General features: G+C 44.3%; 1 protein-coding gene across 1 annotated transcript in view; it reads left to right on the forward strand.

Annotated features, from left to right (window-relative positions):
• ppp4r1l (protein phosphatase 4, regulatory subunit 1-like) overlaps positions 1–10,538 on the forward strand; it is a 20,985-nt gene extending 10,447 nt beyond the window's left edge. Inside the window, exons 7-20 of the mRNA XM_061687089.1 lie at positions 234–341; positions 595–660; positions 1,201–1,359; positions 1,491–1,615; positions 2,936–3,411; positions 3,838–4,139; positions 4,224–4,298; positions 4,392–4,577; positions 7,903–8,064; positions 8,757–8,857; positions 8,953–9,073; positions 9,215–9,349; positions 9,436–9,577; positions 10,151–10,538. Coding sequence (XP_061543073.1) covers positions 234–341; positions 595–660; positions 1,201–1,359; positions 1,491–1,615; positions 2,936–3,411; positions 3,838–4,139; positions 4,224–4,298; positions 4,392–4,577; positions 7,903–8,064; positions 8,757–8,857; positions 8,953–9,073; positions 9,215–9,349; positions 9,436–9,577; positions 10,151–10,299 — 2,307 coding nt within the window. The 3' untranslated portion in view covers positions 10,300–10,538. The remainder of the gene's footprint in view (positions 1–233; positions 342–594; positions 661–1,200; positions 1,360–1,490; positions 1,616–2,935; positions 3,412–3,837; positions 4,140–4,223; positions 4,299–4,391; positions 4,578–7,902; positions 8,065–8,756; positions 8,858–8,952; positions 9,074–9,214; positions 9,350–9,435; positions 9,578–10,150) is intronic.
• The last annotated feature ends 1,525 nt before the right edge of the window (positions 10,539–12,063 follow it).

The following is a 12,063-nucleotide window of genomic DNA, read 5'->3' on the forward strand; positions in this document are numbered from 1 at the left end:
TACTCATTCTCACAAAAAAAAGCCAGCCCTGTTTTTAGCCGATGTTTTCCCATATTTTTACTAAAACCTTCCAAATTCCAAGTTGTTCAACCATTTGAATTCCTGAAGTCTACTTTGTGCATTTTCGTAAATGCGTCCTTCCCTCATTCTCTCACAATTTGACAACATTTTCCATTGAGAAAAAACGTCAGCATGACTTACGCGGTGTCCTCATGTTGTGCGTCTGTGTGCAGATAATGTGTAAAGTGGTGACCATGTTGAGCAAAGACACAGTGGAGCATCTCTTACTGCCACGCTTCTGCGACCTGTGCAGTGACACCAGACTCTTTCAAGTGCGCAAGGTAACTAATGTATTTTGCTTGAGACCTTGACAACAGAAAATTTTACTCTGGGAGTGTGTTACGCAGCTATTTAGTAGGAGTTATTTGTCATAAATATGCAAGTCTGACTTAATTTAGTTCAGCACATCAGCCTGGTGTGCAAATCCCTGTTATTTTCCTTGTGGAATGTTCATTCCTTGGATGATGTGTGGCAGTTGGGTAAAGTATACTCCTTCATTGTGTTACTGATCCCCCCCCACCTCTTGTATTTTAGGTCTGCGCAGCCAATTTTGGAGAATTCTGTTCAATTGTGGGTCAGGAGGCCACAGAAAAGCTACTGGTGAGGACTTTTAAAACAACTTTTTACTCCAGATGTTGCGCTTCTGATTTTATCCTTTTATCGTACACCGTTGGATACAGAGTGGTCTTTCCAGAAGAAGACATACAATGCAGTGATTTTCACAAATTAAAACAATTCCCAAGTGTTTTAATAACATGTTTGTGACAGGTCACACACAGGTTGATTATCACAAAACGCGTATATCCCCAGTCTACTGCATTGACTTCACCATGCAATCACGTGTGGTCACTTGAAAGTGGCTCTGGATCTTCTCTCAGCCTGGCTGATCAAGTCATGGGCGGACAAACTCGTTATAGGGGCGGTGATTATACTAATTAGCCCTCCTGTTATTTAACAGTGGGTAGGAAGTGTAGAATAGGTCGCTCTCAGACACATTTTTCAAAAAATAGGCAGATGATAAAGCACCTACTTGGCTGTTCAATTTCACACTTGATGGGGCACCACAGACCCAACTATTTGTATACAAGCATCTTTAAAAAAAACGTTTCTGTTTGGCACTCTCCACTGCTTTTAACATAGATTCCCAAGTTCTTCGACCTGTGCTCAGACAGCCTGTGGGGCATCAGGAAAGCCTGCGCTGAGTGCTTCATGATGGTCTCCAATTCGACCTCACCTGAAGTGCGACGTGCAAAGTTGTCTCCGCTCTTCATCAGCCTCATCAGCGACCAGTCCCGCTGGGTAGGGCACACATGCATTCACCGCTTTTCACCGCTAAATTGCAGCAATTTCACCCATTTTAGGTTTTTAAAAATATGTGCCATCAAGCAAAATAGCTGACAAAAGTGTTGTTAAAACTTATTTTTATATAGGTGCGGCAGGCTGCTTTTCAGTCTCTGGGCCGTTTCATCTCCACCTTCGCCAACCCGGCCAGCGCAGGCTTCCACTTCAGAGAGGACAACGGGCTACTTGATGTTTCCAGGTGCACGTCAGACAGGTAAAGAGGGGAACAAGAAACAAATCCACGTGTGTTCTTACTGCTCTGACAGTGTGTGTGTGGTGTACTCCAGACGATCAACACCACATACGAGCGATATTTCCGCTGTACTAAGACAGACGTGTGAGATGCAGCATTGTGCCACAAAGGAGTCCAGCGACTGGAAAATAAAAAGATGAAGAACGTTTTAGAAGAAGCAGCTATGGTTACTGTTAGCTTATCCGGTAACTACATTGTGGTTCCAAGCTCACCAACATTTTTGTTGTGAATCACTTGTGAGACATGTTGAACAAGCACTCAACAGAACCAGTTGTTCCTCTGTTTGTGTCCCAACAATGCCGCGAGTTATAGGTCGCTTCCTGATTGGCTATCGTTCCTTTTTACGTGACACTGTGGTTGTAAATATTAAACAGGTTTAACAGTGAGGGGAAAAAAATGCTTTTTAACACACTCTAAACTTTAGGATAATCGCTCAGGATAATCTTTCCAAGACATCCCTTGAATAAGGCCTTTATGACTTTGATAACAGCCAGGGAGTGAAAATGCACAAATTTGGCCCGATTGTGGGTAATTTGGGTACCCGCTTAATCAGAATCAGAGTCAGAATCATTTTTATTTTGCCAAGTATGTCCAAAAAACACACAAGGAATTTGTCTCCGGTATTTGGAGCCGCTCTAGTACGACAACAGACAGTCAATTGACAGAGAACACTTTTGAGACATAAAGACATTGAGAAAAACAGTCACTGAGCAATAAAGGGTTGCTAGTTATCTGGTAATGCCGGTACAATTATAATTAAAAAAAAAAAAAAAAAAAAGAAATATGTTTTTTTATTTTTTATTTATTTTTTGACAATTGCGCAGAAAGATGCAGAGTCCTCTAGCACTTAGAGCAGTTTGAATGGCTAATATAGAAATCCAATGACCATTTGTGCAAAGGGCACCGAGACTTCAAGGAGTGTATGCAGTTTAAAGGGACGAGTAGCGTGATAATCTGGGACAATGTCGATTGTGCAAATGTTGCAGATACTCCTCAGTCAGTGTGCAAGTGGTGCCGATGCTACTCTGGCATGAGTGGCTAGTATTGGTCAACAACAGATATACAAATAAGACAGTATGGTGCACTTATGTCGACTGAAAAGCAAAAATTAGTCAATAAAACATTTCACAAATTCGCAAATTGTGGAAAATAAATGTGTTGGTAACTGATCCTTGATTGCATTCTACGCTTTAGAACACTAACAACCAGATAAATTGGATAACATGCATTAGCCAGTTTGATTTTGGGAAGCTTTTAGCATCTGTGTGTTTGATATTCTAGCGACTGCTCCTTGAACATCAGCATCGACATCAGCAGCCACCGCATGGAACGAACAATCGCTCACACGCCTCCCAACCAAGATGGGCGTGCCACGCCGTCGCCGGAGCACATCCCGGCGGCCGAGGAGATGAACTACGACGACAACAACCACAGCTTCGCTCACGGAGAGGCGCTCGACAGCTTGCTGCGTGTCGGCAACAACGCCAGGAACGCCAAAGAGACGACGCAGGCAGACGAGAACTTTAACTCCTTCCACTTCTGGAGACCTCCTCTACCGGACATCAGCGGCGAACTGGAGCTGCTCAGCTGTCAAATGGGGGACATGATTGACAAGAAGAGGAAAGAGACGCAGAAAGAAGCGGAAGATTTCGGAAGCGCTCCAGGTTCCAAGGCCAGCCCTGGTAAGCCTACCAGCGACCAGATCCAGATGGTCTTAGACTGTTTGCAGCCGCACATGGACGACCCGGATGTCCAAGGTGAGTGGACGCACTACATTTAGCGCAGTGTTAACCAAGGCACATATTTGACATCAGAAAAATGTCACAGTATATAGTAAGTATATATACTGATAGAAGGATCCCGTCCCAATTTACATACAAATGTATTTGGTCTGTGTGAATTATTTCTTTTTAGTTAACACAGAGCTATTAATCTGGCAACAGGTGAATACACAGATTAATTGTACCCTCCCCCATCTCGTGGAAAATTTAGTTCTTCCTGGCACTATGCGTCGTTGGCATAGCTAAATAAACAACGGTACATTATAATTAGTAAATACATAATTTTCAACCCAAGTTAGTGAGATTGATTGACTTCCCGTGGCACTCCTGATTAATTTGGGAGAACTGGTTTAGCGCATGTTTGTGCGACCATGCCGACTGAGCCGCGCCGTTCTCCCCCAGCTCAAGTTCAGGTCTTGTCAGCGGCTCTGAAGGCCGCTCAGCTCGACAGCCCGTCCGACGACGGTCCCACGGAAAGCCAGCCGATGGAGCCACCTGCTGACAGCGACCCCGACAGCCCGCCTGTTGAGAGCAAATCAGTGGAGGTTCAGGCCGAGGCCCCAGAGGGTCTCGCTAAAGAGAAGCAAACGACAGAAAGCCTTTTTGCCCCCGAGACGTGCCCGATCCAGGAGCAAGGAGATGAGGAGACACAAACGGAACCCCTGGAAGATCGGGAAGAGTCGCCACCTGACTCTCCAGTTCTGGTGCGAGGTCTTTTTAGATGAGCTTCTAAATTTAATGACATAGTGTTATTCCTGTAGCTTTTACATCATAGTGTTGTTCCTCAGGTGTCTAAGCTAATTGAAAGTGTGGAGGAAGAGGGAAAAGATGACTCAATGTGTGAAGACAAGCCTAAAGTCCAGGTCAGTGCTTCCACCTATTGTAATTTCACAGTGGTCGGGAATCACTGCTTTATCTGAGCCGCTAATTTGCAAACTCATCTTCTTGGCCTGCAGAATGTTATCCCGCAGCAGCTGTTGGATCAGTACCTCTCCATGACGGACCCGGCGCGGGCTCAGACGGTGGACACGGAGATAGCCAAGCACTGTGCCTTCAGCCTGCCCGGCGTGGCACTCACTCTGGGCCGACAGAACTGGCACTGCCTCAAGGACACCTACGAAACGTTGGCCGCTGATGTCCAGGTAGGCGCAGAAACGAAAGGTGGAGATCATCGAACCGCTTTTATATTGAAATCTCTAACGCCAAGTCCAGCAGATGAAAACACTGACTGCCAAAATGTATTTTCTTCTGGTACAAAATCAGAATCATCTTTATTTGCCAAGTATGTCCAAAACACACAGGGAATTTGTCTCCGGTAGTTGGAGCCGCTCTAGTACAACAGACAGTCAATTTACAGAACACTTGGGGACATAAAGACATTGACAAAAAACAATTGTGCAAAAAGATGCAGAGTCCTCTAGCACTTAGAGCAGTTCGAACGACTAATATTGCAATAGTCCGGTGCAATGACCATTGTGCAAAGGGCGCCGAGACTTCAAGGAGTGTATGCGGTTTAAAGTGACGAGTAGTGCGATCATCTGGGACAATGTTGGTTGTGCAAATGTTACAGATACTCCTCAATCAGTGTGCAAATGGAGCAGATGCTACTCTGGCATGAGTGGCCGGTATATGCAAATAGTGCAGCATGGCGAGACAACTACAGTGAGTGCACGAGTAATCCATAATTGGCCCCACAGAAATGTGACAACGAACTCAAGTCAAACAATTGCCAGCTTGTTGTAATGGAATTATAGGTTAGGTGTTTAAGAAGTTGATCGCAAGAGGGAAGAAGCTGTCGGAATGTCTACTAGTTCTAGTTTGCGTTGATCGGTAGCGCCTACCTGAGGGAAGGAGCCGGAAGAGCCGGTGACCGGGGTGCAGACGGTCCGAGAGGATTTTGCACGCCCTTGTCTTAGTTCTGGCAGCGTGCAAGTCCTCAATGGTAGGTAGGGGGGTATCGACAATCCTTTCAGCAGTTTTGATTGTCCGTTGCAGTCGGAGTTTGTCTTTTTTTGTAGCAGCACCAAACCAGACTGTGATGGAAGAACACAGGACTGATTCGATGACCGCTGTGTAGAACTGTCTCAGCAGCTCCGGTGGCAGGCCGTGCTTTCTCAGAAGCCGCAGGAAGTACATCCTCTGCTGGGCCTTTTTGAGGACGGAGTTGATGTCGGTCGCCCACTTCAGGTCCTGAGAGATTGTAATTCCCAGGAACTTGAAGGTCTCGACGGTTGACACAAGGCAGCTGGACAACGTGAGGGGCAGCTGTGGCGAAGGATGCCTCCTGAAGTCCACGATCATCTCTACCGTCTTGAGCGTGTTCAGCTCCAGGTTGTGTCGGCCGCACCACAGCTCCAGCCGCTCCGCTTCCTGTCGATATGCAGACTCGTCACCGGTCATGCACTAGACTTTGCCAACTTCTTCTTTCTATGACAGCAAACTAAATGTGTAGCCCATTTATTTTCCAAGCTAAATGGTGAAATTGGCAGCCCATTTGAGTAGCATTGTAAATGGGCGGCGTGTTAAGGCGGCAAGCTAAATGATCAATTGGCAGCAAGCTCTAGTGTAAATGTGCATCCGGCTTCGACAGCAAACTAAAAAGGTAAACGGGGAGCTCCTTGAGGTAGCAATCGAAACGTTGAAATGGACAGCCCGTTTCGGCAGCAAGTTAAATGATAATTAAGCGAATGGTAAAGGGGCAGTCTGTTTAAAGGTCAGAGGACAAAGATTTTTCAATGTTTCTTGATAACTCTCGAACCCCTTTCCAAACCACAGCTGCCATTTTAAAGTGATTATATGGCAGATATACTGCAGTTAAATCGATAAATATGATGCAGAATGCGCCTTCTGCTTTTTGCATCCCGCGCCTTTCGGTCTTCGTCTCTTACCGGCGCCATGACGTCACACGGGCCAAACATCCTGTTCATTCGGCGTTGTGTGCTATTGTTCCATGCTGTTGCTCCGCCCTTGTATATTTGTTGTCGTATGATTTAACGATGTCACGATGGTTTATTGTGTGGCATTTTGTTGTACAAATGGTTCAGGCAGCGGCAAGAGGTTTGTTTTTTTTTTTTTTTTTGCTTTCCAAGTGAAAAAGGAATACGTGACCCATGGATAATGTAAGTCACTAGACAGGGGAAGAAACGTGCTCAGCTATGGGGGCCTAGCAAGCATTCCAAACTGTGTGCCGATCACCTCGAACCGGCGTGTTTTGACAAAGCCTTGGATACACAAGTGTAGTTAGGCAGAGGCTCAAACCAGCTGCGGTGCCAACAATTTTTCCTACGGCCATCGGGACCTCCACCGCCAGCAAGAGACCTAAATCTCGCAGCAGCGAAGCGGCGAGCATTTCCTTGTATATACCGACGACTCTATTATGGTTACTATGCACTGGGGAGTAGGAAAAAAAGACCCGCACAGTACTTTTCAGTACTGTCGTGTGTACTTTTGCCTGTATGACAAGCCAACAGACACACGGCAAAGACTTTGTGTGCGGCGTGTTGTAAAGCAACTCGAGCGAGGGGCACACAATATATAGGAATACTGCATCTTATGTAAAAGTTTGTGCCGTGTCACTGCAACATATCTGAATATATATATATATATATATATAAAAAATATATATTGGCACCCCTGGGGTGGCATTATTTCAAGCCATGAGTGTATAAAAAGACGCGCACCGTCACATGGAGCCAGTGGCCACTCTCTTTTTCTGTTGTACAGCTGCTGCTTGGCTGCTCGTCGTCGTCACTGTCTGATCGGCTCAAACGTGTACGCTTTGACGATGCCAAGTTCAGTCGGGTGCTCCTGTCCATCGAAATCCACCTCCTGCCCATATTCCATTGCATATAGTGTTTAGCGCGCTGTGTTTGTCAATTGCAACGTCACTTCCGGTAGCCATCGCGGTGGCTAGAGTAACCGCACCCCCGGTGTCTTGAGTTTCGGGTATGTTCGGAGAGGACTCTGTATGCATCATAAAAAACCCAACTTTTTAGCTAAACCATGGTTGAAAACCTGCTGGAAGTTACGTGCTTGTATTACATAACATAAAAATAATGCAAACATGAATTTTAACTGGCCCCATAACATCTTTGTCATCGGACCTTTAACCAGCAAAATAAATAGTAAATGGTTAGCCTGCTTTGGCAACAAGCCAGATGATAACTGGACAGCAGGTTTAGGCTGCAAACTGAGCCCGTTTGAGCAGTATGTTAAATGGGCGTCACTTTTACGACGCTTTTCTTCCTCCTCGAAGTCACATCATCCACTCCATTTGTATGTTAGAAATGAATTAATTGCATGATTACATTACAAACGTAGACTTGTTTTTTTTTTTAGTTTGACAGGATGTTGATGGTCTCTTGAGGGATTTTATAGGCGTCAAATGTTTTAGTTTCAGTCTTCTGCCTTTATAGGAGATGTTTTACTCTTGCTCATCGACTTGTGCATCTCGCTCCTCTCTCGCAGTGGAAAGTGCGCCGCACGCTGGCGTTCTCCATCCACGAACTGGCGGTCATCCTGGGGGACCAGCTGACTGCGGCAGATCTGGTTCCCATCTTCAACGGCTTCCTCAAAGACCTGGAGGAGGTCCGCATCGGCGTCCTCAAGCACCTCTACGACTTCCTCAAGGTACAAATGTAACTTGTATTTGTCCCATTATAAATGCAATAAAGGACAAGTTGTTTTATTCTCCCACACAAACATTATTCTAGATTATTATTTTTTAAAAAGATATACCATTTTCTTGTTCTAGATTATTATTTTTTAAAAAGATATACCATTTTCTTGTTTTCCTCACGCAACTCCGTTCAAGATATGGTAAAACCGACGTTGGAAATGTTTCCATCCTCGATAGTGGTCGGCAACCTTTTTGGCTAAGAGAGCCGTGAAACGAGCATAATTTAAAATGCATCTCAGTGAGAGCCCAAGAATCTTTTAACACTGAATACAATGTATAATGTAAAAGTGTATAGTACATTTATAATCAAAATCAACAATTTTGGGAACTATATCTCAATGTGTTCGTTTTAATAACATTATGCTGAAGCTAATTAGTAATCAAAGTATTTCTTCCCATTAGTGTGGCAGATGCTTAGTTTTGCGGATGGTTTTGTAGTCTGGTTGATGCGTTTGAGGTCACGCTTCAAGCAGGCGGTTGGTTGGTCTTGATGTTTTTTTTGAAATGTGCATGCTTTGTCATTGTTTTTATTTTGCCTTGCCTTGCAAATTGTCTCTGTTCAGTGTTGGGTATAATAGCGCCAACTGCTGCAGTGGCCCGCGTGCGAACACACGCGTTGATGTTCTTCATCTTGCGTTTGCAGTTGCTCCATGCGGACAAGAGGAGGGAATACTTGTACCAGCTGGAGGACTTCATGGGGCCCGAAAACGGGCGCAACTGGAGGTTCCGATACGAGCTGGCAGAGTGAGTGCGACTCACATTTTCAGTCCTTCTGTGATGGTTTTGGGAGAATTAACCCCCTTCCTTCTTTCCCTGCTTGCTGCGGTTCCCCCTTCTAGGCAGCTGATCCTGATCATCGAGTTGTACAGCCACTACGACGTGTACGACTACCTCAGGCAGATCGCGCTCACGCTCTGCTCCGACAAGGTCTCTGAAGTCAGGTGGATCTCCTACAAGCTGGTACGTCACTTATTAGGGATGTCCCGAGCCAACTTTTACACTTCCGATCGGATACCAATATTGGAGCCTTGGGTTTTGGCCGACAACGATATCAGTCCGATCCGATTTCAGCGATAATCGTACGTAACTCCATTTTGTCAGGTTGTGGAGATCCTCCAGAAGTTGTACTCAAGTGGTGCCGATGATTTAGGCGTGAACTTCATCAACGAGCTCACCGTCAGGTTCTGCCATTGTCCCAAGTGGGTGGGGCGGCAAGCCTTCGCCTTCATCTGCCAGGTGAGTGGAAGAGCGTCAAAGCTGGCTGTGGTTTAGTCCTTCCGGACACACCTCATCACCCGCTTGTGTTTTGTTACGTGGTCCAGGCGGTGGTGGAGGAGGACTGCATGCCCATGGAGCAGTTCAGCCAGCACCTCCTGCCCAGCCTGCTCAGCCTCTCGTCAGACCCGGTGGCCAACGTGCGAGTGCTGGTTGCTAAGGCCCTGCGACAAAGCATCATGGAGAAAGGTGTGACACTAAATGGGAACGCCATATCCAATGGGAGCATTTTCTTTGTATTGTATGTTTTTTTTTTGTTTATAATCAGCAGCCTACTTTCTAAATCACATAGGCAGATTTAACCACTAAATCAATACAATTTTTAAAATTGCTCAAATATTTTCATGATTAAAATACAAATTTAGTCATTTATTTTTTCATGGAGGATGATTAGGAGGTTGCATATGAATGGATTGTGCCATTTTTATTCTGGGGGGGGGGGGGGGTGTAGTATATCACTGTATGAAATGAAATCAAGTCACTCATGTAACAGCAACATATTTAAAACACAAGCCAGTTGGCTAGCTAACATAGCAGTCTATAGTCTTCCAAATCATTGCCCGGAGGTCTTGTAGGCTGAAATGTGGCCATTTTTAGGCAGACGCAGACAACATAGCTGTTCTCTTTTTGTTGTCTGTAGGTAAACATCAGTTGAATATGATGTGTTGTGCCTCTTCTGCCATGTCCTCCTTTTCGGAGCTCGGTGTTAATGCTAAGCTAACTAGCTGTCAGTCACCCTCTTCTTGGTCGTCGTGTGTTCAGCCTACTTCAAGGAGGCGGGCTGCGTCTCCTCGGACGAGCTGGAAGAAACCGTCATGGCGCTGCAGTCGGACAAGGACCGGGACGTGCGCTTCTTCGCCAGGTTTGACCCCAGCAAAGGCCAGACCGTGGACACTGCGCCCCTCATCTAGCCTCCGGACCACCCACCCACCTCTCTCTTTACCAGCACAACCGATCCGGACCCCCACAACTCACCCAACCTCACCTCACGACTGCTAACAGAAAAGCACGAACCCACGTCGTTCGTTCTGTGGCGGACACGCCACACAAAAGCAGTTTTCAGGAAATGAGCAGGACTCAATTTTGTTTTGTTTTTCTGCACACTAACAAGCTTGACTCTCCAAAGCTAACTGAGCTTCGTTAGCTCAGTTAACTTTTTTTTTTTTTTTTTTTTTTTTTACTTTTTGGCTTCTTTTTGAGCATCTTAAAGGAGCAGCTGGCGTCTGCCTTGACTTTTGACGCTCGCACTAACTCAGGGGGACTCGAGCTACTCGCCGCCATTTCGGACCCAAACACCTCCTCATCTTCCTCCTCATCAGTTTACCAAAACAACATAAAAATGTGACACCGACGACGACAAAATACCTCCTGGACGTGGTTGGCCTCCATTTGGTGAGCTAAAATAAAAAATACAAAATCTCATAAGGGCTGGGGCACATTGTACCCCACAAACTCCCCTTCTTTGTGTGTATAGTCTCTCCGGTGAACTGTCAGTGGATCTGATTGAGCGCTTGTGCAGTAAGTAGCATACAAGACTGGAAGGTATAAACGCATCATGACCTTCCCCTTCCCCTCCCCCTCCCATGGCGGAATGATCAACTTTTGAGGCTTCCACCTCCATTTTGTGTACAGTTTTAAAACCTGTGGATAACGTATGACGTGATGGAACCAAGGCCAGTGTAGTGAGGGTTTGATATTGCGGTGCACTTGTTGGTCCTTGTCACTTGTAAATGTGTTTTTCTTTTTGTTTTGTTTTTTTAAATGATTACATACATACATTGACTTGAGAGCTGATTGTGTGCGCGTGTGTCGCAGTTATGGCGGCATCGACTCATCTCGTCTGTCTACGTTTTGTGTCCATCTCATTTTTTTTTTTTTAAGTAGTAGAACAGTTAATATATACTGTACATTTTATTGGAAATTATTTTTCTTCTCAATTATGCACCGTTGTTCAAAGATTTTATATCCTAACTTTACAAGATTTACAGACCTTTGTAATATTCAATGGTTTCTTTTAAAAAGACATTTTATGTAATGTTATTTTTAGTACTCTGTAATTAAAATGATGAAATTTACGCTTTGGGTCTTTTTCGTCCTTGTTTTCACAAAACCTGATAACAAAAGATGTTTTTTTTTAAATGACAAAAAAGGATTAGTACATCTTTTAATAAGACAATGCAATAAAAGCCATTGGTGAATATAAAAAATTAGGGATAAGGGGGTTTTCTTTGACCTTAAAAAAAAAAGGGAGAATTCAGTTTACTAGCGTGTTAAGACCAAATGTTTTTGTTTTTTTTACCTTAACCTACAGCTAGTTGTACATCACTAAAATGCCATTTTTGTAATGAAAAAAAAATGCTTTATTTTTCATTGGGAAAATGAATGAATGAATTCAAAAGTGTTTAAGGTCATTTTAAATTTCATTTCAACTCTTTATATAATCAAGGGAAATTTCACTGTCAGCATTGTTTTCATTTTTAAATCAAGCAAATATATTTTCTGACCTTTTATTCCCTACAGACCGTTGAAAATGATGGAAAAATGTTTACTTTAGTAGTTTTAATTGGAAAACAATGTAAACGAATCACTGTATTCATTAAGAAAAAAACAAGGGAAAATCTTCCATATGCTTGTTAATTCAAAATTAAAAGGTTTACACTTATTGTAATTTGAAC

Source organism: Phycodurus eques, chromosome 10, assembly GCF_024500275.1.
Source record: "Phycodurus eques isolate BA_2022a chromosome 10, UOR_Pequ_1.1, whole genome shotgun sequence".
NCBI lineage: Eukaryota > Metazoa > Chordata > Actinopteri > Syngnathiformes > Syngnathidae > Phycodurus > Phycodurus eques.